This window comes from Schistocerca piceifrons, chromosome 3 (genome assembly GCF_021461385.2).
Source record: "Schistocerca piceifrons isolate TAMUIC-IGC-003096 chromosome 3, iqSchPice1.1, whole genome shotgun sequence".
In the NCBI taxonomy this organism is placed as follows: Eukaryota; Metazoa; Arthropoda; class Insecta; order Orthoptera; family Acrididae; genus Schistocerca; species Schistocerca piceifrons.
This window is the reverse complement of record NC_060140.1, coordinates 472,971,150-472,994,475: the sequence shown is the minus strand read 5'-3', so window position 1 is coordinate 472,994,475 and position 23,326 is coordinate 472,971,150. Positions and strand designations below refer to the sequence as shown.

Here is a 23,326-nt window from a genome sequence, read left to right as displayed (position 1 = left end):
AGGTATAAGCTCTTTGTGATTCCTTGAACAATGTTTAACATTTTCTGTGGGGCAATAGTCACAGGTATGTCACCAAAATGATCACTTGCTGAAGAGGTGTAGATTGGGCAGCAGATGAAGTTTTAATTAGTAGTGAACCGTTCCACATTTTTCCCAGAGATTCACTTTCATCAAATTTGTCTTCAATGTTTATGACAAAAAAATAATGATTTTGCTGTAATAAAAGTATCCTGATCAGTCTGAGTACATACCAAGTACTGGATGAGGTGTTTCATTCCCAGACATTTGGTTTGTCCCCCTTCCCATAGCATAGCCAGGGAAGGAAATATTGTGGGCTCGTGTCTCTCTGCATTGTAATAATCTTTTCCATATGGAGAGATTGCTGGGGCCTTGTGGCTACCAGAAGAGGAAAGTTTGAGTTGCTTCATTGTGTTCCCAAGAGGATGGAACACACACTGTGACAGAGCCCTGCTTGCCTGGGTAAGCATTATATCACTAAGATGCGGCAGGTTCCCCAGGTTACCTGCTAACAACTCTTCCATCTCAAGAGGCATGCATCCCACTGGCACATAGCACACTTTGAAGTTGAGAGTTTTTTCTTTTTTTTTTAAATAGAGATTTATACCATCCTTGTGATCCAGGCAGCTAAGCCATGATCCCCATTCCTCGTGACACACTATGTTCCATTGCCGCGCAGCGTGATCGTTGCTAAAGCATGCCCAGGGCTTATAATTATGAAGGACAGTTCCTAGTTCAGGAAACTTGCATGTCCAAAACAAAAAACCAAATCCAAGCAAGGTCAGCATCAAGAAGACCATCTAAAGAAAAGGCAAAGGGGAAATTTTTTTTTTTTTTTTTTTTTTTTTTTTTTTTTTTTGTGGTTTTAGGGCGCACAACTTCAATGGTCATTAGCGCCCTGACTACGTTAAGAATGCACCGCGAGGCACAAGTTTAAAACAACAACTAAAAGGGAAAACACGATAAAAGACAGACTGACAGGCATAGGATTAAAAAACAGCATCATCAAATGTCCTTAGAGAGGTTTGTCAAATTGATAAAACGAAGAACACGAGCAGCCGCTCATGGGTCATCCGCTAAAATGGCATCTAAAGTACATGGCAGGTTAAGATCTAGACGCAGTGTGTTAAGATCCGGACAGGACATTAAAATGTGGCGGACCGTCAGCAATTGCCCACATGGGCAGAACGGCGCCGGCGCAGCCGTCAGCAGATGGCGATGGCTGAACCGGCAGTGTCCAATGCGTAACCGGGCCAAAACGACCTCCTCCCGCCGAGAAGGGCGGGAGGAGGACGTCCAAGCCGCAGGAAGAGGTTTCAAGGCCCGAAGCTTGTTGTCTGTAAGTGCAGCCCAATGGGCATGCCACAGCGATAAAGTGCGCCGACAAATGACCCTGCTACAGTCTGATGAAGGGACACAACAAGAAGCTGTCCGAGGCTGGAGGACCGCAGCCTTGGTCGCGGCATCTGCAGCTTCGTTCCCAGGGATACCGACATGGCCAGGGACCCACATAAAGCTAACCGGAGAACCGACGTCCACCAGCTGCTGAAGAGAGTGTTGGATCCGGTGCACGAAAGGGTGAACCGGATACGGATCACTGAGGCTCTGGATGGCGCTCAGGGAATCGGAGCAGATGACATAAGCAGAATGTCGGTGGCGGCAGATGTAAAGAACAGCCTGGTAGAGGGCAAAGAGCTCAGCTGTGAAGACCGAACAATGGCCATGGAGCCGGTATTTGAAACTTTGTGCCCCGACAATAAAAGAACACCCGACCCCGTCATTGGTCTTTGAGCCATCTGTATAAATGAAGGTCATATTTATGAACTTTGAACGAAGTTCAACAAAACGGGAAAGGTAGACCGAACCGGGGGTAACCTCTTTTGGGAGCGAGCTGAGGTCAAGGTGAACGCGGACCTGAGCCTGGAGCCAAGGTGGCGTGTGGCTCTCGCCCACTCGAAAGGTTGCAGGGAGTGAAAAATTAAGGTGTTGAAGGAGGCGACGAAAGCGAACTCCAGGGGGTAGCAGGGCAGAGACATACAACCCGTATTGACGGTCGAGAGAGTCGTCAAAAAAGGAACGATAAGACGGGTGGTCGGGCATTGACAGTAGCCCACACGCATACCGCCAAAGCAGTATATCGCGCCGGTAGGTGAGTGGCAATTCGCCAGCGTCAGCATGAAGACTCTCTACGGGACTAGTATAAAACGCTCCAATTGCAAGTCGTAAACCTTGATGTTGTATGGAGTTGAGGCGGCGTAAGATGGATGGCCGTGCAGAGGAGTATACGAAGCTCCCATAATCCAGCTTGGAGCGGACAATCGACCGATATAGACGAAGCAGGACGGTTCGATCCGCTCCCCACGACATACCACTGAGAACGCGGAGGACATTTAAAGAACGGGTACAACGGGCAGCCAAATATGACACATGTGGAGACCAGCTAAGTTTCCTGTCAAATGTAAGACCTAAAAATTTTGCTGTCTCCACGATTGGGAGAGCAACGGGACCGAGTCGTAAGGACGGTGGGAGAAACTCTTTGTAGCGCCAGAAGTTAATACAGACCGTCTTCTCGGAAGAGAAACGGAAGCCATTGGCGACACTCCAGGAGTAAAGACGGTCAAGAGAACGCTGAAGACAGCGCTCCAGGACACGTGTACACTGCGCGCTGCAATAGATGGTAAAATCGTCCACGAAAAGGGAGCCTGATACGTCAGCTGGGAGGCAATCCATTATTGGATTGATCGCGATGGCGAAGAGAGCGACGCTCAAAACTGAGCCCTGTGGCACCCCATTCTCCTGGCGAAAGGTGTCTGACAGGACAGAACCCACATGTACCCTGAACTGTCGATCCATTAAAAAAGAACGAATAAAAAGAGGGAGGCGACCGCGAAGGCCCCATGTATGCATGGTGCGGAGAATGCCCGCCCTCCAACAGGTGTCATAAGCCTTCTCCAAATCAAAGAACACAGCCGCGGTCGGGCGCTCCCGCAAGAAGTTATTCATAATTAAGGTCGACAAGGTAACCAGATGGTCAACAGCAGAGCGGCGCCTACGAAATCCACATTGTACATTGGTAAGTAGGCGTCGAGACTCGAGCAGCCAAACCAATCAAAAGTTAACCATTCGCTCCATCACTTTACAGACACAGCTGGTAAGTGAGATGGGTCGATAACTGGAAGGCAAGTGCTTGTGCTTCCCCGGCTTAGGAATCGGGACAACAATAGACTCGCGCCAGCATGCGGGAACATGTCCCTCAATCCAGATGCGATTGTAAGTACGAAGAAGAAAACCTTTACCCTCAGGAGAAAGGTTCTTCAGCATCTGAATATGAATAGAATCAGGCCCTGGAGCGGAGGACCGTGATCGGCCAAGTGCGTTTTCGAGTTCCCGCATGGTGAATGGGGCATTATAACTTTCTCGATTCGAGGAGCGGAAGTTAGGTGGCCTAGCCTCCTCTGCCTGTTTGCGGGGGAGGAAGGCAGAGTGGTAATGAGCGGAGCTCGAAACCTCGGCGAAAAAGCGGCCGAAGGCATTGGAGACATCCTCAGGGGCCACAAGGACGTCATTCGCGACCGTCAAGCCAGAAACTGGTGAGTGGACCTTAGTGCCAGATAGCCGGCGCAGGCTACCCCAGACAACAGAAGAAGGGGTAAAACTGTTGAAGGTGCTTGTGAAAGCAGCCCAGCTGGCTTTCTTGCTTTCTTTAATAATACGACGACACTGAGCACGTAATCGTTTATAATTGATACAATTCGCCACTGTAGGGTGGCGTTTAAAGGTGCGTAAAGCACGTCGACGAGCACGTAAAGTGTCTCTACATGCTGCAGTCCACCAGGGGACCGGTACGCGACGTGGAGAAGAAGTAGGATGAGGGATGGAATATTCAGCAGCAGCGAGAATGACTTCCGTGAGGTGTGCGACCTGACGATCGCAGCTGGTGAAGGTTTGATCCTGAAAGGTCGCCCTGGAAGAAAAGAGCCCCCAGTCTGCCTTGGAGATGGTCCAACTAGAGGAGCACGGAGAGGGGGGTATGCTGCAGGAGATGGATAACACACGGGAAGTGGTCGCTCGAATATGTATCAGAAAGTGCATACCACTCAAACCAGCGTGCAAGTTGGGGAGTACTTATAGAGAGGTTTAAATGGGAATAGGTGTGAGATGTGTCCGAAAGAAAAGTAGGGGCACCAGTATTGAGGCAGACAAGATTGAGCTGGTTGAAAAGGTCTGCTAACAGGGAGCCCCTCGGGCAGGATGTTGGAGAGCCCCAAAGGGGATGGTGGGCATTGAAGTCTCCAGTTAACAAGAATGGTGCAGGTAGCTGAGCAATAAGTTGCATCATGTCTGCCCAGGTAACGGCAGTTGACGATGGAGTGTAAAAGGTACAAATGGAAAACGTAAAAGTGGGGAGAGTAATGCGGTTGGCAACTGCCTGCAGGCCGGTGTGCAACATGATGGGATCGTAGTAAATATCATCCCGGACCAGCAACATAACCCCTCCATGAGCCGGGATACCTACCACAGGGGGTAGGTCAAAACGCACAGAGGTGTAGTGTGCCAAGGCAATTTGATCGCATGGGCGTAGCTTCGTTTCCTGGAGGGCTACGACGAGCGGACGGTGCAAGCGGAGCAGCAACTTCAAGTCCTCTCGGTTGGAGCGAATGCTGCGAATATTCCAGTGAATAAGTGCCATCGTAAGAAGAAAAGGAAGATGAAAGAAGGGGTCACCTCGAAGGCCGCTGAGGGCCTGGCTTCGAGCGAGCACTGCCGCCGCTATCAGTAGGCGGACAGTCATCGTCCATTGGGTCTATAGGTTCATCGGCCATCTTGGGAAGATGGCCGGGAGAGGGAGCTTCCTCCGCCGGTGAACGGCCAGATGTTCGGCTACCAGCGGTGCGGCCAGGCGAAACGGATGATGGCCTGGGGCGGCAACCACTGGGTGGCGCAGGAGAAGAAATGCGCCGTGGCGGAGAAGGAGAACTGTGCTTCCTATGAGCCTTCTTGGAAGGCCGTTTGGTGGAAGTACCGGTCGAAGGCTGGGAGGTCGAGGTACGTAGGAAGTCTGCACGGGACGGTTCCTTCCTGAAGGCCCGTGCATCTGACTTCTGGGTCTTCGTCTTGGCAGAAGCTGATGAAGGTGCTTGTGTCTGAGGGGTGACGGGAGGAAGAGGAGACGTCGACCGGGCGATCTTAGCACTGGCCGAACGGGCGACCGTGGTGCTGAAGGTCAGATCGGATGTCTGGGTTGCCACCTCCCTGGTAGTCCGAGGAGAGGCGAGGCGAGGACAGTACTGTATTTCCCCGCTGGGAGCAGCGTGGGCTTCCTACTAGCCAATAGCTTGCGAGCAGCTGAGGTGGACACTTTCTCTTTGACCCGAATTTCTTGGATACAGCGTTCTTCCTTATAGACAGGACAGTTGCGGGAGGATGCGGCATGGTCACCCTGACAGTTCACACAACGAGGAGACGGAGGTGGACAGTCACCCTCATGGGCATCCCTGCCACAAGTGACACATTTAGCCGCATTGGAACAAGACTGTCGAGTGTGATTGAAACACTGACACTGGTAGCAGCGCGTAGGGGTCGGGACATAGGGGCAAACAGAAATAACCTCGTAGCCCGCCTTGATGCGCGATGGCAGCTTAACACTATCGAAGGTCAAGAAAAGTGTCCGGGTCGGTACAAGGTCATTGTTGACCTTTTTCATGACCCTATGGACAGCCGTCACGCCCTGCTCAGCGAGGAATGATTGAATCTCCTCGTCAGTCAATCCGTCAAGGGAGCTAGTATAGACCACACCACGAGAAGAATTCAAAGTTCGGTGAGCCTCTACCCGCACAGGGAACGTGTACAGGAGTGTGGCCCGAAGCAGTTTTTGCGCCTGAAAGGCGCTCTCAGTTTCTAGTAATAAGGTACCGTTACGCAACCTGGTACAAGATTTGACAGATCCGGCTATGGCATCTACACCCTTCTGGATAACGAAAGGGTTGACAGAGGAAAAATCCTTTCCGTCCTCAGATCGAGAAACGACGAGGAACTGTGGGGCAGGCGGTAGTACTTGTGTCACTGGTGGCTGGTCACGTTTCCGTTTTTGGGCAGAAGTCGAGACAGATGGAGTGAAATCCATTGTGGAGGAATCCCCCATGATTGCCAGCGTCTCCGATGGCGCGCTCCTTCCTTGTGGGGACCCTCTCAGAGGGCACTCCCGCCTTAGGTGAATGTTTACACCTCAGGTCACACCTCCCGAGAACCAGACGGAGGGACCAATCGGCATGGTCAGAAGGTATCAGCTCAGGCAATCACCCCTCCCCGGGCCTGGCCTTTACCAGGGGGTACGCGCGTGCCTTACATGTCTACCCAGGGCGGGGAATTACGCGTTACCCCATCACCGGCTACGCATGCGAACGCGTGGGTCGGCCTTCAGGCACGCACAGGGAGGAAGGAAGAAGAGGAAAAAGGAGAGAGAGAGGGAGAGAGAGAGGGAGAGAGAGGACAGACTGTCTCAAACGCCGAGGCGGAGATCAGAGAAGGCAACGAGAAGAAGGTAATGAGAAGGCAATGAGAAGAAGGTAATGAGAAGGCAATGAGAAGAAGGTAATGAGAAGGCAAGGAGAAGAAGGCAATGAGAAGAAGGCAATGAGAAGAAGGTAATGAGAAGGCAAGGAGGAGAAGAAGGCAATGAGAAGGCAAGGAGAAGAAGGCAATGAGAAGGCAAGGAGAAGAAGGCAAGGAGAAGAAGGCAATGAGAAGGCAAGGAGAAGAAGGCAAGGAGAAGAAGACAAGGGAAAGAGTAAGGAAGACAGTGAGGTGGAAAAGAGCAAAGAAAGGAACCAACCAAAGGAAGGAAGAAACGAGAAGTGAAAAAGCAAAATGACCGCAAATAGAGGTCGTGGAACCGTCCGTCTCCGGACGCAGGCGCTAACGACCCCCTTGAGGGGGTGGGACTCCTTTGAATCGCCTCTTACGACAGGCAGGAATACCTCGGGCCTATTCTAATCCCCGGACCCGCAGGGGGGGCAAAGGGGAATGAGAATGGGGAAAGGATGGACTTTCAGTACAACACATACTCACAAATGTGATGTGGGCCCCAGCCCCCTTAGGGAGTGCGTGGTGGGGAATAGGAGCGAGGGGGAGGGTAATCAAAAGCTGCCATTCTTCATCTTCCTGCTGAGTATGCTACCAGCAATCACATCGACCATGTTGACAGGGTTGCATGCGTATATTTCCGTTTTGATTGACATTGAGGCACCCATCACATACTGCCCAGCCTACTACATTACCCCACGGTGAATAACTGGAACTATATGGAACAAGTGAAATGTAGCAACCAATGTACTCGCATTTTGGTAGCTCTATGCGATTTAATCAAGAACGAGTGCCTTCACCTAGATATGGCATTCTGGGAGAGTCTTCCAGACTCTTCCACTCTACACTGAGGCCATTAAGGCCACACAATTTTAACATGATCTCAGGGGTTTCTTACAGTAATAATTTATTTTTCCATAGATAAGTTACAAACGTGGAGAGAAACAGTAATTTTATAAGGAGTGCTCGAAGAAAAAGGAATGAATGGTTGAAACTACCAAACAGGTTGAAATTTGCACATGCTGCTTTGGGATAACGTAGTGAGCCATCTAGGGTAGCAAATCTAGTGCTGTCACCTCCCTCTAAAAAATTCAAAGCTGTGTCCTCAGCAAACAAGATGATGCTCACCATCTCTTTTGATGCCCAAGTTCCAAAACTCATTGAATGCCTCAAGCACAGAAAAACCATTAACAATGACGTGTACTGTAAGACACACTTTAGCCTATGCAAATCTATCAGGAGCAAACAGCCTGAGATGTTCACAGAAGTAGTGATCTGCTCCATGATAACCAATGTCCACATGTCTCCAAGGTCACACAGTCTAATGGCCACGTTCAAATGTGAACAGCTTGAGCATTCACACTACAGTCAAGACATGCTGACCTGCGATTCTCATGTGTTTGGTCCACTAAAAAACATCTCAGAGGGAAGTTCTGCAACTCGGAGTGTGAACTTGAGGATACAGTGGAGGACTGGTTTCTGTCACATACAGAGGAATTCTGGGAACAGATAATCTTTGGCTTGTGAAATAGTACGATAGTTGTTCTCAGGCACCTCGTGATTATTTTTGAATGAATACTTCAATTATAGTCACAATGTTGTTTAGTACCTTTTCTTCTGAACACACCTCATACAATGTAGGGTTAGCACAGTGGGCACAATACATCTTTCGCTGGAGCTTTATCAGCGTTACAACAGTATGTTACTCTTTCAAAATTAAGTCAAATTTTCTATGGTTTGAAAATATAATTAGGAAATTATGGTATTTGCTATAAAAACCAAACCTCACCGGGAATATTGAACTTGTGATGAACTTCACACCAATTCTGACACATTATGGAGAGTCGGCATCTCTGTGATGACATTATTGGCGCAGTTATGCGTTCTGCAACCTCCTTTTGAAATGTCAACAACATCCTTGTGCGGCCATACGACCAGGCATTACCCCTGAAATTAGAGCACACAGTTATACATATCTGGTTTCTGGTCATATCTATTCTTCAACTACATATATTTAATTTCAACTGAATTGCTCAATTTCAATGTAGCTTTGTATTACTTAAGACTATAAATGCTGAAATAGCAATATTTTCAGATTGCACTTTATTTTACAAACTGAATACCAAACAAATAGACATCAAATTATGCTAATCAGTTTGAAGATGAGCAAGCAAAATGTAGCTGATGACAAGCTAATAAAAGCAAAGATCTGATTATCACTATAGTCTGATCCACGAACAATGGCGGTTCGTGCATGTCGAGGCACTGATGGAAATGACACTGTTGACTATTCAAGCAAAAGCTGTGGTATGCACACGCTTTCCACTAGAAGGAAGTGTATGTTCTGCAAATTGTGTCTCTTGCTTGCTTATACAGAATTTATCGCTTACCACCACCACCACCAGTGATGACAACTCACAACAAATGAAATAGAAATTCGGTAAACAACTCGCTACAATCACGTTTAATGCCGGAATTAGCTACGGCATCAAGAACAGAGTGTTCGGAACACTACTGAATGCTCATTGGCTGTCTGAGTATATGTGACGTGGGTGTGCAGAACAAGCCTAAACTCTACCGCCATTGTTTGTGACTCCAACTATAGCAGAGAGTGAGATGGGAAATGGATCAGAGAGATCAGTAAGTAGGAGGGATTAGGAAGATAGGAGATACTAAACATATTTAGAGATTGTTGAAACTACATATCCAAGAACAAGCCTTATGGAAATTCAAATTTTGTCTGAGGGGGATCCAAGGCCAAACTCTATAGAAATGTGTTTAAGAAAACATTAAATTTTCCATGTATGTTTTACAAATCTCTTCCCAGTGTTCTTCATATATAAACATCATGACTGAGTCACTGCCTATGATTCCACAGTTTAATACTTTTTGCTGTGCCCAACTGATCAGTGTATTTTATTATTATAATTTAATCATCATAGTCAGATAAAGCCATTTAACAATTGTTTCACTGAAGGTTGTTGGGTCTCAGAACAAATTATCATCAGCCATTTCACAACTTACTTAATCCCTTGAAGGCAATTTTACTATGGCAAATAATTTCAAGCAGGATTTCAACATCCTCAAACGGTACTACCCAACAAGTCTTCACAAACTACGATTCTCCAATTAAGTCTGCATAATATTATTAAACCTGTCTCCAGTTACTTTATGAAGCTTAATAACTTTGATGGGCATCAGCGATTACATGTAACTGCACATAGCTCTATTCTACATGTCAGATGGACCACAGGAAGCCAACACACTGAGCACATATTGTATTTCCTTAACCAGATACTTATATCCTAAGGGTGCTTTATAACCTGCCTAATGGATATTCCAACAAATTACAAGTATGTCTTCTGAACCTGTAAAGATTTTTTTCAAGGGCTCATTGCCGCCAATCACTGGTTGCCCACTCAAGCAGTCTAGCACTTTTCATCAGCAACAGCTAGTGTTGTGTACCTGTTTTATGTATGTGGTATGCAGTTCAACCTATGCTCTCAAATTCATAAGTTGGATGCAGCTGACTAACATTAATTTAAATGCTAGGCAAGCCTGGAGATTGTGCTGTTGTTTCTGACCAGCAACAGCAGCTGTGCAATGTCTTAAACACATTGCAAGATCAGTCATAGTTAGAACAATATCCTATGTAACTGTAAGTGCATTATGTCAGAGCTACAAGACTTTGAACACGGGCAAATTGATTGTGCTCATATGGTGGGTGCTCCTGTAACCAAGGTAGCCAAAGTGTCTGGTGTTTCAAGAGGTACTGTATCAAAATTTAAAACATAATACAAGGAAAAAAAAAAGTCTCCAGTAAGTCACAACATGGATGAAAGTGTGTGTGCTGAGTGATTGTGACAGACAGTCATTGAAGAAGATTGTGATGAAAAGTAAGGGGATGAAAGCTGCAAGGACCACTGCAGGACTGAATGTTGCACTTGCAGACCATGTCGGCATCAAAAGTGAACACTATAAATACGCAGGGTGAGCTGGAATTCCAGAACCACTTATCAGTGATGCAAATGCTTCTAACATGAAAATTTGATGCCAAAGCCATAAAACCTGTACTACGGAGCAAAGGAAGAAAGTTAATTGGTTAAATGTGTATTGGTTCATACTTCTGGTCAAGTTTGTGTCCCAAGATTCAAACATGAAGTGGGTTTGGTGGTAGTTTAGGTAGCCATATCATGGTATTCTGCAAGGCCACATTACTGCCAAGGATTGATTGTGTGACCATTTAGGCTGACAAGGCCCTCTCATGATGCAATGTTTCACAATGACAGGAAATGGGCTGTATTCACAGCCTGCATTGTCCTGGTTTTGTGAGCACAAGGATGAATTGTCACATCTCCTCTGGTCACCATAGTCACCAGACCTGGATCCTTTGTGGTCTACTTTGGAGAGAAGGGTGCATGATCACTACCACATTCATCATTGTTATCTGCATTTGTCACTATTTTACAGCACTCCTAAATATCAAACAGGATCTGTATTTATCCATTCCCAGATTACTGGAAGCTGTTTAAAATGCCAACAGTTTTCCAACACTGTATGAGGCATTGTAATGTGTGGTGTTTTCAATGTTTCCATATTTTTGTCCACACCTTGTATATCCCAGTCATTTCCAAGTGTGTTACATTTTTATCAGGCTAGTGGAAAGGGTGGTACTCATTTTTCTTGTATGCTTGTTTGCGATGAATTTAACAGTAGTATGTTAGTGAGTAAATTCATAATATGACATCCGCGATAGCTTTTCTTCAAAACTAATCTGAATATTTGAAATGACACACCTGCAGAAAATGGTGAAAGTTGCTATGCCCAATATAAGGATGGATTTGTATCAAAGTCAAAAATTTAGGATGCCTATCTGCATACGCACTTGGTTAAAAAAAATAAAGGTTCATCATCTACAATAACACTGGCCTTTTTTATTGTCATTCTTCGGTTTTGTTCTGTCCTCATGAGACTAGGGTTAGCAAATACACTGTTACTGATGCGATATTTTTCTTCAAAGGTAGGGAGAGGTTCCCGAATTTAATTGAATACATACGACAGATAGTGGGACACGGAATTAACACAGAGAGAGCCAAGTCATTTCTGGGGATTACAAGTATGGTACTGGTAAGGGAGTAGTGAATAATAGGATTTTGGGAGGTGTTTCTGGGATATGAGAGTTCATTGGTAGTTTTTAGGGGTATTGATAATCATAGTAACAGGGTTCTCGTTGGCATATGTAAAGAATTTATTGCTGATGGATCTACAGTCGTATCCGATTCTTTTCTTTCTAATAAGTATTTCAGGAAAAGGGAGGGTCAGCATTTAGTGGTAAACCATAGTACCTATAAATTATTCTACCAAGGATCCCATCAACACTGTTCGGAGCAGCAAAACATCATTAATTGCATTTTGGGGAGGATTAAGACGTGCTGTTCTGCTTTGCAGGCTCATTTAGATGAGTATGGCTGGCAGAAGTTTGCTAGATAGCTATTGTTCCCTTCCTCCCTCCCCCCCCCCCCCCCCTCCTCTTTTCCTGTGTTTTTCAGGTGGGGTTGGGGGTGGGGCAGCAGAGTAAAGTTTTAAGTATTTAAATTCTTCTGATCTTTCTGTTAATTTGATATAGTTTATGCCAGACAGAATGTACTTTTATTTTTATCTTCATATAAGGTTATTTTTGTTTGTGTGGTACTTGTGGTAGGAAAACACAAATACTGGTAAAAAACTATTTCACACTAGGAAACTTCATGCCAATACCACACAGCTATCACCATTACTATAGTGCGTTTAAAATTAGTTGCAACTTTTGATGCTTGGCTCACCGATGGGGACATGACGCCGTTGTCTGGGTAACGCCAATGGCGGGCCGGCTTTCCCTACCATGCCATCAGCAGTTCGCTTGGTAAAGCGCCCCTGTTGCCACACCGTGTATGAACAGTACCATGTGGTGTCACACTTTAGAGGCACCTACATCCATTAGCTCTCATAGTAAAGTAATATTTTCTGGCACTGAAGTGTTTTACAGTCAACAGGTGTTGTGAACAAGTATTTCATGTTGGCACTGCACTAATAATAGCAGTGCAGCATGGCTGAACACGAGATTCACAATAAAAGTGGTCATCCAAGAACAGGGTTATCAGCTGTGAAGATAATGCTCTGCTGCAAAAAAATTCCTCCGAATTCGACAAAGCAATGTGCAATAATAACTTTACTTCTGCGAGGCCATCCTGCGAACCATGGATGAAAAGCAACAGGCAGATTCCATATTCCCAGATTTCTGGAAAGTGTTTCACACAGTGCCCACTGCAGACTGTCAATGCAGATCTGAGCATATGGAATTGGTTCTCTGATACATGAGTGGTGAAAGACTTCTAAAGTAATAGTACACAGCATGTTGCCCTGGACGGCAAGTATTCATGAGAGGGAAGGATATCATCAAGAGTGCCCCCGAACCGTGTGGCAAGACCACTTTTGCTCCATAAGTACATAAATGATCTTAAGGATAGGGAGAGCAACAATCAGCGAATGGTTGCTGATGATTCTGTAATGTACAGGAAAGCATTATCATTTGACTGTCAGAGAATACAGGATGACATTTACAGAATTTCTATTTGGTTTGATTAATGACTCTATGTAGAAAAATATAAGGTAATGGACATGAGCACGAAAAACAACCCTCTAATGGTCAAATACAGTGTTAGTGGTTTGTGATGCATGACACTATCACTTTGTCTAACGAGCACGTACAGTCGGTAGCAGGGAAAGCAAAGGGTCAACTTTGGTTTACTGGAAGAGTTCTAGGAACATTTAGCTTATCTACAAAGGAGATGATGTACAGGACACTAGCGCAACCCATTTTTTAGTGCTGCATGTGTGTCTGGGATCTCCCACCTCCCCCCCCCCCCCCCCCCCCTGAGGTCTGATTAAAGGAAGATATCAAAGCAATTCACAGGTTTGTTGCTAGATTTGTTACAACATATGAGTACTACAGAAATGCTCATTAACTCAAGTGAGAATTCCTGGAGGGAAGGTGATGATCTTTATGTGAAACACTATTGCAAAAATTCAGAAAACTGGCATTTCTGGCTGACTGCAGAATGACTCTACATTTTGTATATGGGCCATAAAGACAAGATATCAGAAATTAGGGCTCGTAGAGAAGCATACAGACAGCATTTACCTCTTGCTCCATTTGCATGCCTTTTGTAGGGTACCCAATTCCAAATGTCCACTGCATATAGATCTCTTTACAATCTTTGCTAAGAAACTGGTTGAGATGGACCGGCATTCACTGACAGCAGCAATTCCTGCCTAGTTTGAAACTTATTGTCACTGACAATGTGTGACACTCGTTCCAGCCTCGATGGGTTTGGATATTTTTGCAACCAATGTTCTTATTGCCTGTACCTGACTGTAAATGATACAAAATTCCTTGCAGGCACATTAGACATTCCACACCGATGCACCAACAGGAAACTTAATTTACGATATATCCAAATACAACAGCTCCTTTCTGCCACTCTGTTGTGACTCTACATTGACCCATGTAAACGCATTGACTCCATATGATCAACTGGCAGACATACACAAATTCACTGTCATGGCTTATTTCAGCAGAGGAGAGTGTCACAAACACATGGTACCAGTTCTACATTGTCTACAGCACACCAAAGCGGGCGTCGGCAATTTTAAGAGAGTGATTAGTATTTTGTCCAGTGAGTGTATCTACAGTTTGGGAATGAGGTGGTGGTTACTGTGGTTCTTAGCAGTTTTATCATAGATGACATATTGAAATTAGCCAAGCCGCTTGTTTTCAAAAAATTTATTAAGCCATGCACCAAAGTTAAACCCCAGCCAATGAAAGAAAAAACCCTATTTCCACTGTAAGCAGCAAATTCTTTAAAAACCAAGGCTCATGAAATAGGAGAAGCATATGACTAGCCTACATGAAAGTGTTGTGCACTAATTCTGAGTGATGAACCCACTACTGTCCTTTACCGAAATAACAATCTAATTGCAAATCTATTCCAACACTGAAAACATAGCTCATATCGTTCACTGATCTGTATAAATTAAATTCCGAACTATAATTCACTATGTCACAAACCACTTCATACTTCAAACTATAGCTCACCTAACAGAAATATCATGCAGCCATTTAATAATAAGAGGTGTTGAAACATTAAAAGGCAGGTTTCCAATTAAATGAATATTGGGTGGTGAATCTTCCCACGTCACCTTGGTTGCTTCTGGAAACAATTTATCCATTCTGAAGCTAAGAATGTCACCATAGATTATTTCCACTCTTCCACCGGTTGCTTCAGCCAACAGCTGTAACAAAACAAAAAGAAATGCCTATCAGCATAATATACAGACAACATATTTTACAAAATTTATCATATGCAACAACCCCAATTCTAACAATCAAAGAGATAAAATTGTGACTAAAAAAGAATGTCAATAAATTCTGTATACTCCGTTTTCACCCATGTCTTCATACTGAACTACTGCACAGAACGTATCAAAAATTTTGTTATCTCTCAGCTCATCTTCATAACAGGACATTCCACCTCATCATGCCATTTAGCAATCTCTTTAAAGTCAGTACTGCCATTAGACTGTTTTTTTATTTGCAGTGTTACATTTACACTGTCATGATTTTGGCTTCAATGTGACATTATCAAGTGTATTAAGTGTTATACAGTGCCTAAATGGCACTTTGAAGCCGAAGTCATGATCGTGTAAATGAAACACTGCAAATAAAAAACAGTCTAATGGGGGTACTGACTTAGGAAGGGACTAACAGTTCTGAAAGCTAGGTATAGTTTTTCTATTTTTAAATGCATGTATTGACAGTACTTGGCATTGCAAAGTTCAAATGGCTCTGAGCACTATGTGACTTAACTTCTGAGGTCATCAGTCGCCTACAACTTAGAACTAATTAAACCTAACTAACCTAAGGACATCACACACATCCATGCCCAAGGCAGGATTCGAACCTGTGACGGTAGCGGTCGCTCGGCTCCAGACTGTAGCGCCTAGAACCGCACGGCCACTCTGGCCGGCACTTGGCATTGCACTAAGTGAAGGTAAGTACTTGTCTACCACTCTGTCTCCTCCTAATTTTACGATTTCATCAAAAGTTTTGTATAGCTCATATTTAAACAGAACTACCTCAGTACCATTTTAAGAGCTAACATATCAAATTACACAACAGTGAGATATAGATGTCTAACTGAATCTGAAAGATTCAGATTTTACATAATTTACAACATTCTCCAGTTTCACTTTTTGCTTTTCTACCATACGAAAAACATGTTACAGATATAATTTCTTTTAAATGGATGGTACACTCTTTTACCATGTCCTATAAAGGGTTAACAACTATTACAGGAGGTAAATATGTGTCATAGTTAAGGAGAAATGTGATCCAAAATTGTTCATTACAATTTTATTTGTCCACATCACATTATAAATAAGTAATGTGATAACAGGTTGTTAACAGATTATTTTTTATACAAATTTTCACCACATAGTGACTGCAGTTTACATAGCCACAATGCAGTAACTGTGCTTTTATTAATAGTGTGGCACAAAATAAAACTATGTATTCTGCAAATCTACACAGCTGACATTATTATTGCTTCTATGAACGAATATTGATTGTCATCTGATATGGAAGGAAAGACACTGGCAAAGAGAATATCACCAGTATGCTATGCCCTTAGGGTCCTATCATAACTGTGAACAGCCAGTGGATAAACCAGGGTGATTGATACCACCTATTGGCTTTGACCAATGACGTCACACAAACAAAGCCCCAAGATGTAACATGAACATGATTTCAGGATGATGAAACAGAGCTGCACAAATTCTTAATAATAAATATTGAGGCTAATGGTACTACTGCAAGAAAGTGGAGCTTTGAGATGGGGAGAAACTAACATCTAGTGTAACAACTGCAAAATCACATTATTGGTAAAATATACAAAATGTAAGAATGAAACAAACAATAGTTTTAAAAAAGAAAAAAGTGCACAATAAGAGCCAAGAAACTGCAATTGGCGTCATAATCATAATTTCATCTATATAGCTCAACTTCAAAACCCAACACTACAACAAATGGTCAAGAAGTATGTTCAATACCAGTCATCGGCTTTGACTAGCAATGTAATGTTAACGACTGCTGTAATGTTACTTTTTCGTGCATATATTGACAGTTTTCTTGTTAGTTATTGAAGCCAATGAATGTAAAATAAAAAATAGAAAAAAAAGAACAAGTTGTGGTAGCAGATTGATCTGCCGCTTTGCCCGAGGTCTAGGTTTGATTGTAAGGTGGCAGTTTTGTTGCGAGTTGGCAAAGTCAGTGAATGTAATATTGTAAAAACCTCGTCGAGGTGACAGAGTGATTTGAAGCCGAGGCCTCTGGAAATGTCTACAATAAATTATGTTACAATTGCCATATTGTTTATGGCATTTGTCGCATATTTCCTACATCACTGGTCAAAGCTGTTGACTCTCATCAAACATTCCTCTACATCCCGCTACAAAAAATGCAAAAACAAATGGCACCACAATATGCAAGATTGATACATAGCAAAAAAATTAACGAAAACTAATGTAAGATGGAACTGGCAACAACAGTACATGTTTCAGCTCAACCTGTAAGACCAATACGAACAGAAATATAGAAATATCAGAAATACGTAACATTACAAAAAGCATAAAGGCGAGACCAGTAAAAAGGAACAAACTGCAAAAATTAACAAAAGGCAGTACCGGCATCATCAGGTAGGCTGGTAGTGGTACCACAAAACCGAAACTTACTCGCATACCTAATACTGAAAACCTAATCTCATCGATGTACGTAAAACTCCATGATAACTATCTAACACAATCCAACATAATCACCAACAAAAATTAACAACATAACCCAAAATTTCACAAAAAACTGCATTAACAGCAATTTTCATATACAAGAAACATGCAAATATGCAGGTGAATACACTTGCCATATATTCTACAACAACAACAAAATAAATAAATAAAATCATAAAAACATACTTAAGAATGAAAGTCAGTTGATACATAAATATAGCAATCTAATGACAGGAAAAATAATGTATCATTGAACCCCCCTTAATAGCAAGTCTAGAATTCTGATATCAGGAAACACTCTGGATAGAATACCATACATTGTCCCACTGACTCCACCACATATACTGGTCCCCTGGGCCCTAGATGCATCAACTTAGGTCACTCTCATACATTCTCTACAAACTTAACACTTCACATATTCGGCAAACTTTGCCGTCGGCACGTATCGTACAATTTCATTCGCTTGGCGCCGGCAGCTCTAATTCAGATAAATTGGCTTGTCGCCGGCCGTTCTTGACATTATTGGGAGATTATAAACTGTTAAGTTTAAGTTCACAATCCTGTTCCCCTACTTTCATGAAATTTCGAAGATATACACACGTAACAAATACAAAATTTGTTTGTTTCATATATATGTTTATTTGCATTGTCTTCGGTACTTAGTATTTCTCTTTTATATGATATGCAGCAAAACAGTCTCCAAGATGCAGCGCAATTCCACAAGACTTGCACATTAAATTTGTTGTTCTCCTTTTTTTGTTTTTGGAACATACATGGCAGTTTCTTTGTTTTCGTTTATCCGTTTCAGAAATAAGTATTAGTTGGTGTTGCTTTATGTGACTGGACAGTCTGTCGACTGGATCATGATGAGACATACGCGATGTAGTGGCAACCTCAAAGCTTTGCTCAGAAGCAGGTGCATGGTCTTTTATCCACGAATCAGACACTTTCAATAAAAATCGCGAAATCGGAGACTCTTGTGTTCTGTATTGAAATGTTGCCATGTACGGAATGCATTAAATAATGCGCGATTAAATAGGTACATGCAAACCTTTTTTGACCATTTTATAGTTTTTCTGTATATAGGGTAATAACTCAAATATTGGTCTGCCTGGTCCACTCCTTTCATGTGTTTGTTGTAGTCTAACACACTTTCAGGTTTTTTTATTGTGTAATTGGTTTTTCTACATTCTCTTTGAGTGTCAGTCAAAGTAGCATTATGTATTGTAGAGATCATTTGTATCGTTTTAGTTTTCGAAGCTCTCCATACCTGTGTGAGTACTTCACCTTTCCACTGATGACAAGTTTCTAACACACTGACTTTTGCGCGCTTTAATTTTTCCGGAAATCTTCTATTTTGCCGTATCGTACCACAAACTCGAATTTTCTTTTCAAGTAACTTCTCTGCAAGTTCTACACTGTTATAATAATTTTCCACGTAGAGGTGAAGCCACTTTCCTTAAGAAGGTGCCAATAGCTCCATCACTGTTTGTGCTAAAGACTGTCCAGCGCCTGAAGATATCTCGAATGAGGAAATGTATCCCGTACTCGAATCACACAGAATCCGAATGAGTATGACATATTTCATAATTTTCGATGGATTGTAAACATTAAAATTTAACCGTCCATGCCACGGTATCATTCCTTCATCAATTGAGATGTTTTGACTTAGATTAAAAGTTTGTTTAAACTTTTTTGGAAATAATCAGTTACGAATTGCACTTTGAAAAGCCGGTCGGCATTATCCGGTTTACTGTTGTCAGAAAAATGTAAAAATAATAATATTTGTCTGAATCGGTTGTGAGCCATCGTTTTTCGAAATATCGGTGTGTCTATCAATGGATTCGTTGACCAATAATCATCGATCCTTTCTTTTTTCACGATTCCCATAAGGATAGCAAGCCCAAACCATTTTCTAAGTTCGGATCCAGTAACGTTGACAAATTTGGCATTTTTGTTATCCAGTTTCCTCCTATTGCAATTCTGATTGTAGTACTTGTTGGTTTCATTACTAATATATTCAAATAGATCGTTCCCAATATATAATTCTACGATATCCTTGACGCTCTGTAAATCTTTGGAAAATATGTTTGGACCCGGAGATCCTTCAAATTTATTATTGATCCTCGGTAAATCAAAGTCTGACCACTTTGCACTGTCTTCTTCGTCTGATTCACTCGAATTTTTCGTTGGCAACCGTAGTGTTCGCCAAATTCTTCTTGGACGTATGTCACTATCTTCCGATGATTCTGCTTCACTTTCTTTTTTTTGATATACAATGTCTTCTTTCCAATCAGCCAAGTCGTCCGGAACGTCAGGTGTGTTTCTTTTTTTTTTTTTAAGGGCGCTCAACTACTGAGGTCATTAGTGCCCAGTCACACATGATAGAGCACATAGAATCTAGTAAAACATAGGGGGGGGGGGGGGGGGGGAGACACCAGAACGTTCTTACAAAGATGCAGATAAAATAAGTGAAAGAGTTAGATGTCTTTGGATAAGCCAGTAAAAGTAATAAAACGTAGAACACGAGCAGCTGCTCGAGCGTCATCAACTAAAATATCCTGTAAAGTAGACGGCAGAGAGAGGACAACACGAGATTGACTAAACGGGGACACGACAATAAAACATGGCGCACTGTTAATACATGACCACAAGGGCACTGCGGGGCTGGGTCACCGGAGAGCAGGTAGCGGTGGCTAAACCGGCAATGCCCAATCCGCAACCTGGTCAGAAGGACCTCTTCTCGCCGAGATGGTCAGGAGGAGGTTGTCCAAGCAGTTGGGAACGGTTTTACTGCCCAGAGCGTGTTTCCTTGAAGTGAGGACCAAGCATCCCACCACGACACAAGCCTCTTACAGACAACCCCACTAACATCAGATGACTGGACACAATGGGTGGCTGGCCGAGGCAGGAGGACTGCAGCCTTGGCTGCAGCATCAGCAGCCTCATTCCCAGGCACTCCGACATGACCGGGAACCCACAGAAAGCTGACAGGAGAGCCACCATCAGCAAAGGAATGGAGGGACTGCTGGATCCGTTGCACCAAGGGATGGACCGGATATGGAGCTCCAAGGCTCTGAAGAGCACTGAGTGAATCAGAGCAGAGTACACACGATGAATGGCGGTGGCGGCGGGCATACTGAACGGCCTGATGGAGAGCAAAAAGCTCGGCCGTAAAGCTGGAACATTGGTCGAGGAGCCAGTATTTAAAGGTGACGGCCCCGACGACAAAGGCACAGCCGACACCATCGTCAGTTTTAGAGCCATCAATGTAAATAAAGGTGTGACTGGCAAGTCGCGCACGAAGTTCGACAAACCGTGAGCAATACACTGCAGCCGGAGTACCCTCCTTCGGGAGCGAGCTGAGGTCGAGATAAATATGAACCGGAGCCTGGAGCCAAGGTGGAGTCGGGCTCTCACCCTCTCTGAAGGTGGTAGGGAGGGCAAAACCCAACTGTCGAAGCAGGCGACGAAAGCGGACTCCAGGGGGCAGCAGGGCAGACACATACAACCCATACTGACAGTCGAGAGAATCGGCGAAGAAGGACTGATAAGAGGGGTGGTCGGGCATTGACAACAGCTGGCAGGCATACCGACAGAGCAGGACGTCGCGCTGGTAGGTCAATGGTAATTCGGCAGCTTCAGCATAAAGACTCTTGACGGTACTAGTGGAGAAGGCTCTGGTCGCAAGACGTAACCCCCTATGGTGGATGGAGTTGAGACGGCGTAAGAGGGATGGCCGAGCAGACGAGTAGACGAGGCTCCCATAATCCAGCTTCGATCGGACTATGGACCGACACAAGCGAAGCAGGACAGTGCGATCCGCTCCCCAAGATGAACCACTAAGAACTCTGAGGGCATTAAGGGAACGTGTACAACGGGCAGCCAAATAAGAGACGTGTGGAGACCAACAAAGTTTCCTGTCCGGTGTGAGCCCTAGAAACTTAGTTGTTTCCACGAATGGGAGAACAACGGGACCGAGATGTAAGGATGGCAGAAGGAACGCTTTATATCGCCAAAAGTTGATGCAAACCGTCTTCTCTTCAGAGAACCGGAAGCCATTTGCCACACTCCATGAGTATAGGCTGTCTAGACAACGCTGAAGGCAGCGCTCCAGGAGGCATGTTCTCTGGGCACTGCAGTAGACTGCGAAGTCATCGACAAAAAGAGAGCCTGAGACATTAGGTGGAATGCAATCCATAATAGGATTGATTGCTATGGCAAAAAGGGCTATGCTCAAGACGGAGCCCTGAGGCACTCCGTTCTCTTGGAGGAAGACGTCGGACAAGACGGAACCCACACGTACCCTAAACTTTCGGTCTGTTAAAAAGGAATCAATAAAAAGAGGCAGGCGACCACGTAGACCCCACCTGTGCAGAGTGCGGAGGATACCTCCTCTCCAACAGGTATCATAAGCCTTCTCCAAGTCAAAGAACACTGCTACCGTTTGGCATTTTCGCAAAAAGTTGCTCATGATGAATGTCGACAAGGTCACAAGGTGGTCAACAGCGGAGCGGCGGCGACGAAAGCCGCATTGAACACTGGTAAGTAGCCGTCGAGATTCAAGAATCCAAACTAACCAAGCGTTTACCATGCACTCCATCACCTTACAGACACAGCTTGTAAGAGAAATGGGGCGGTAACTAGAAGGAAGGTGTCTATCCTTCCCGGGTTTGGGTATAGGAACAACGACGGCGTTACGCCAACGCATGGGGACTTGACCTTCGGTCCAGACGCGATTGTAGGTACGAAGAAGGAAGCTTTTGCCTGCCGGAGAGAGGTGTGCCAGCATCTGAACGTGAATGGCATCTGGCCCCGGAGCAGAGGACCGGGACAGTGCAAGTGCACGTTCGAGTTCCCGCACAGTAAAGGGGGCATTATAATTTTCCAGATTCAGTGAGTGGAAGGAAGGTCGCCGAGCCTCTTCTGCCTCTTTCCTGGGAAGGAAGGCAGGGTGGTAATGGGCGGAGCTTGAAACCTCTGTGAAAAAGCGGCCAAAGGCGTTGGAGACATCCACAGGAACAACAAGGACCTCATTACCTGAAGTCAGGCCAGGTACCGAGGAGTGGGCCTGAATGCCCGACAGCCGGCGCAGGTCACCCCAGACAACAGAAGAGGGAGTAAAACTGTTAAAGGAGCTAGTGAAAGAGGCCCAACAAGCTTTTTTGCTGTCTATGATGACTCTACAGCATTGTGCTCGGAGTCGTTTGTATCCAATACAATTCGCCAACGTAGGATGGCGGCGAAAGGTGCGTAAAGCACATCGTCGAGCACGGATAGCGTCTCTACAAGCCTCATTCCACCAGGGGACGGAAACGCGATGTGAAGAAGAGGTAGTACGAGGAATGGAACGTTCGGCAGCATTGATGATAACAGCCGTGAGGTATTCGACCTGACTGTCACAACTGAGAAAATCGTGGTCCGGAAAGGTCGCCAGGGAGGAGTAAAGTCCCCAGTCAGCTTTCGGTATGTTCCAGCTCGAAGGACGTGGGGATGGGGTGTGGTGTAGGAGACGAACGACACACGGGAAGTGGTCGCTCGAATAGGTGTCAGAAAGGACATACCACTCGAACTGATGGGCAAGAGTGGTAGAACAGATCGAGAGGTCCAAGTGGGAGTAGGTATGAGTGGAGTCCGAGAGGAAAGTCGGGGCGCCAGTATTGAGGCAGACAAGATTGAGATGGTTGAAGACATCCGCCAAGAGGGAGCCTCTCTGACAGGATGCAGGACAGCCCCAAAGGGGATAAAGGGCATTGAAGTTGCCAAACAATAAAAACGGCGGAGGAAGCTGAACAATCAGGTGCATCATGTCAGCCCGACTAACTGCGGATGACGATGGAGTGTAGAC

At 44.6% G+C, this 23,326-nt stretch overlaps 1 protein-coding gene across 1 annotated transcript in view; it reads right to left on the bottom strand.

The window, feature by feature from the left end:
• The window catches only part of LOC124788016 (mitochondrial dimethyladenosine transferase 1), a 48,605-nt gene that overhangs the window by 14,930 nt on the left and 10,349 nt on the right, over positions 1–23,326 (bottom strand). Inside the window, exons 2-3 of the mRNA XM_047255068.1 lie at positions 14,735–14,931; positions 8,390–8,547 (exon numbers count right to left, since the gene is read on the bottom strand). Of these exons, the coding sequence (XP_047111024.1) occupies positions 8,390–8,547; positions 14,735–14,931 (355 nt within the window). The remainder of the gene's footprint in view (positions 1–8,389; positions 8,548–14,734; positions 14,932–23,326) is intronic.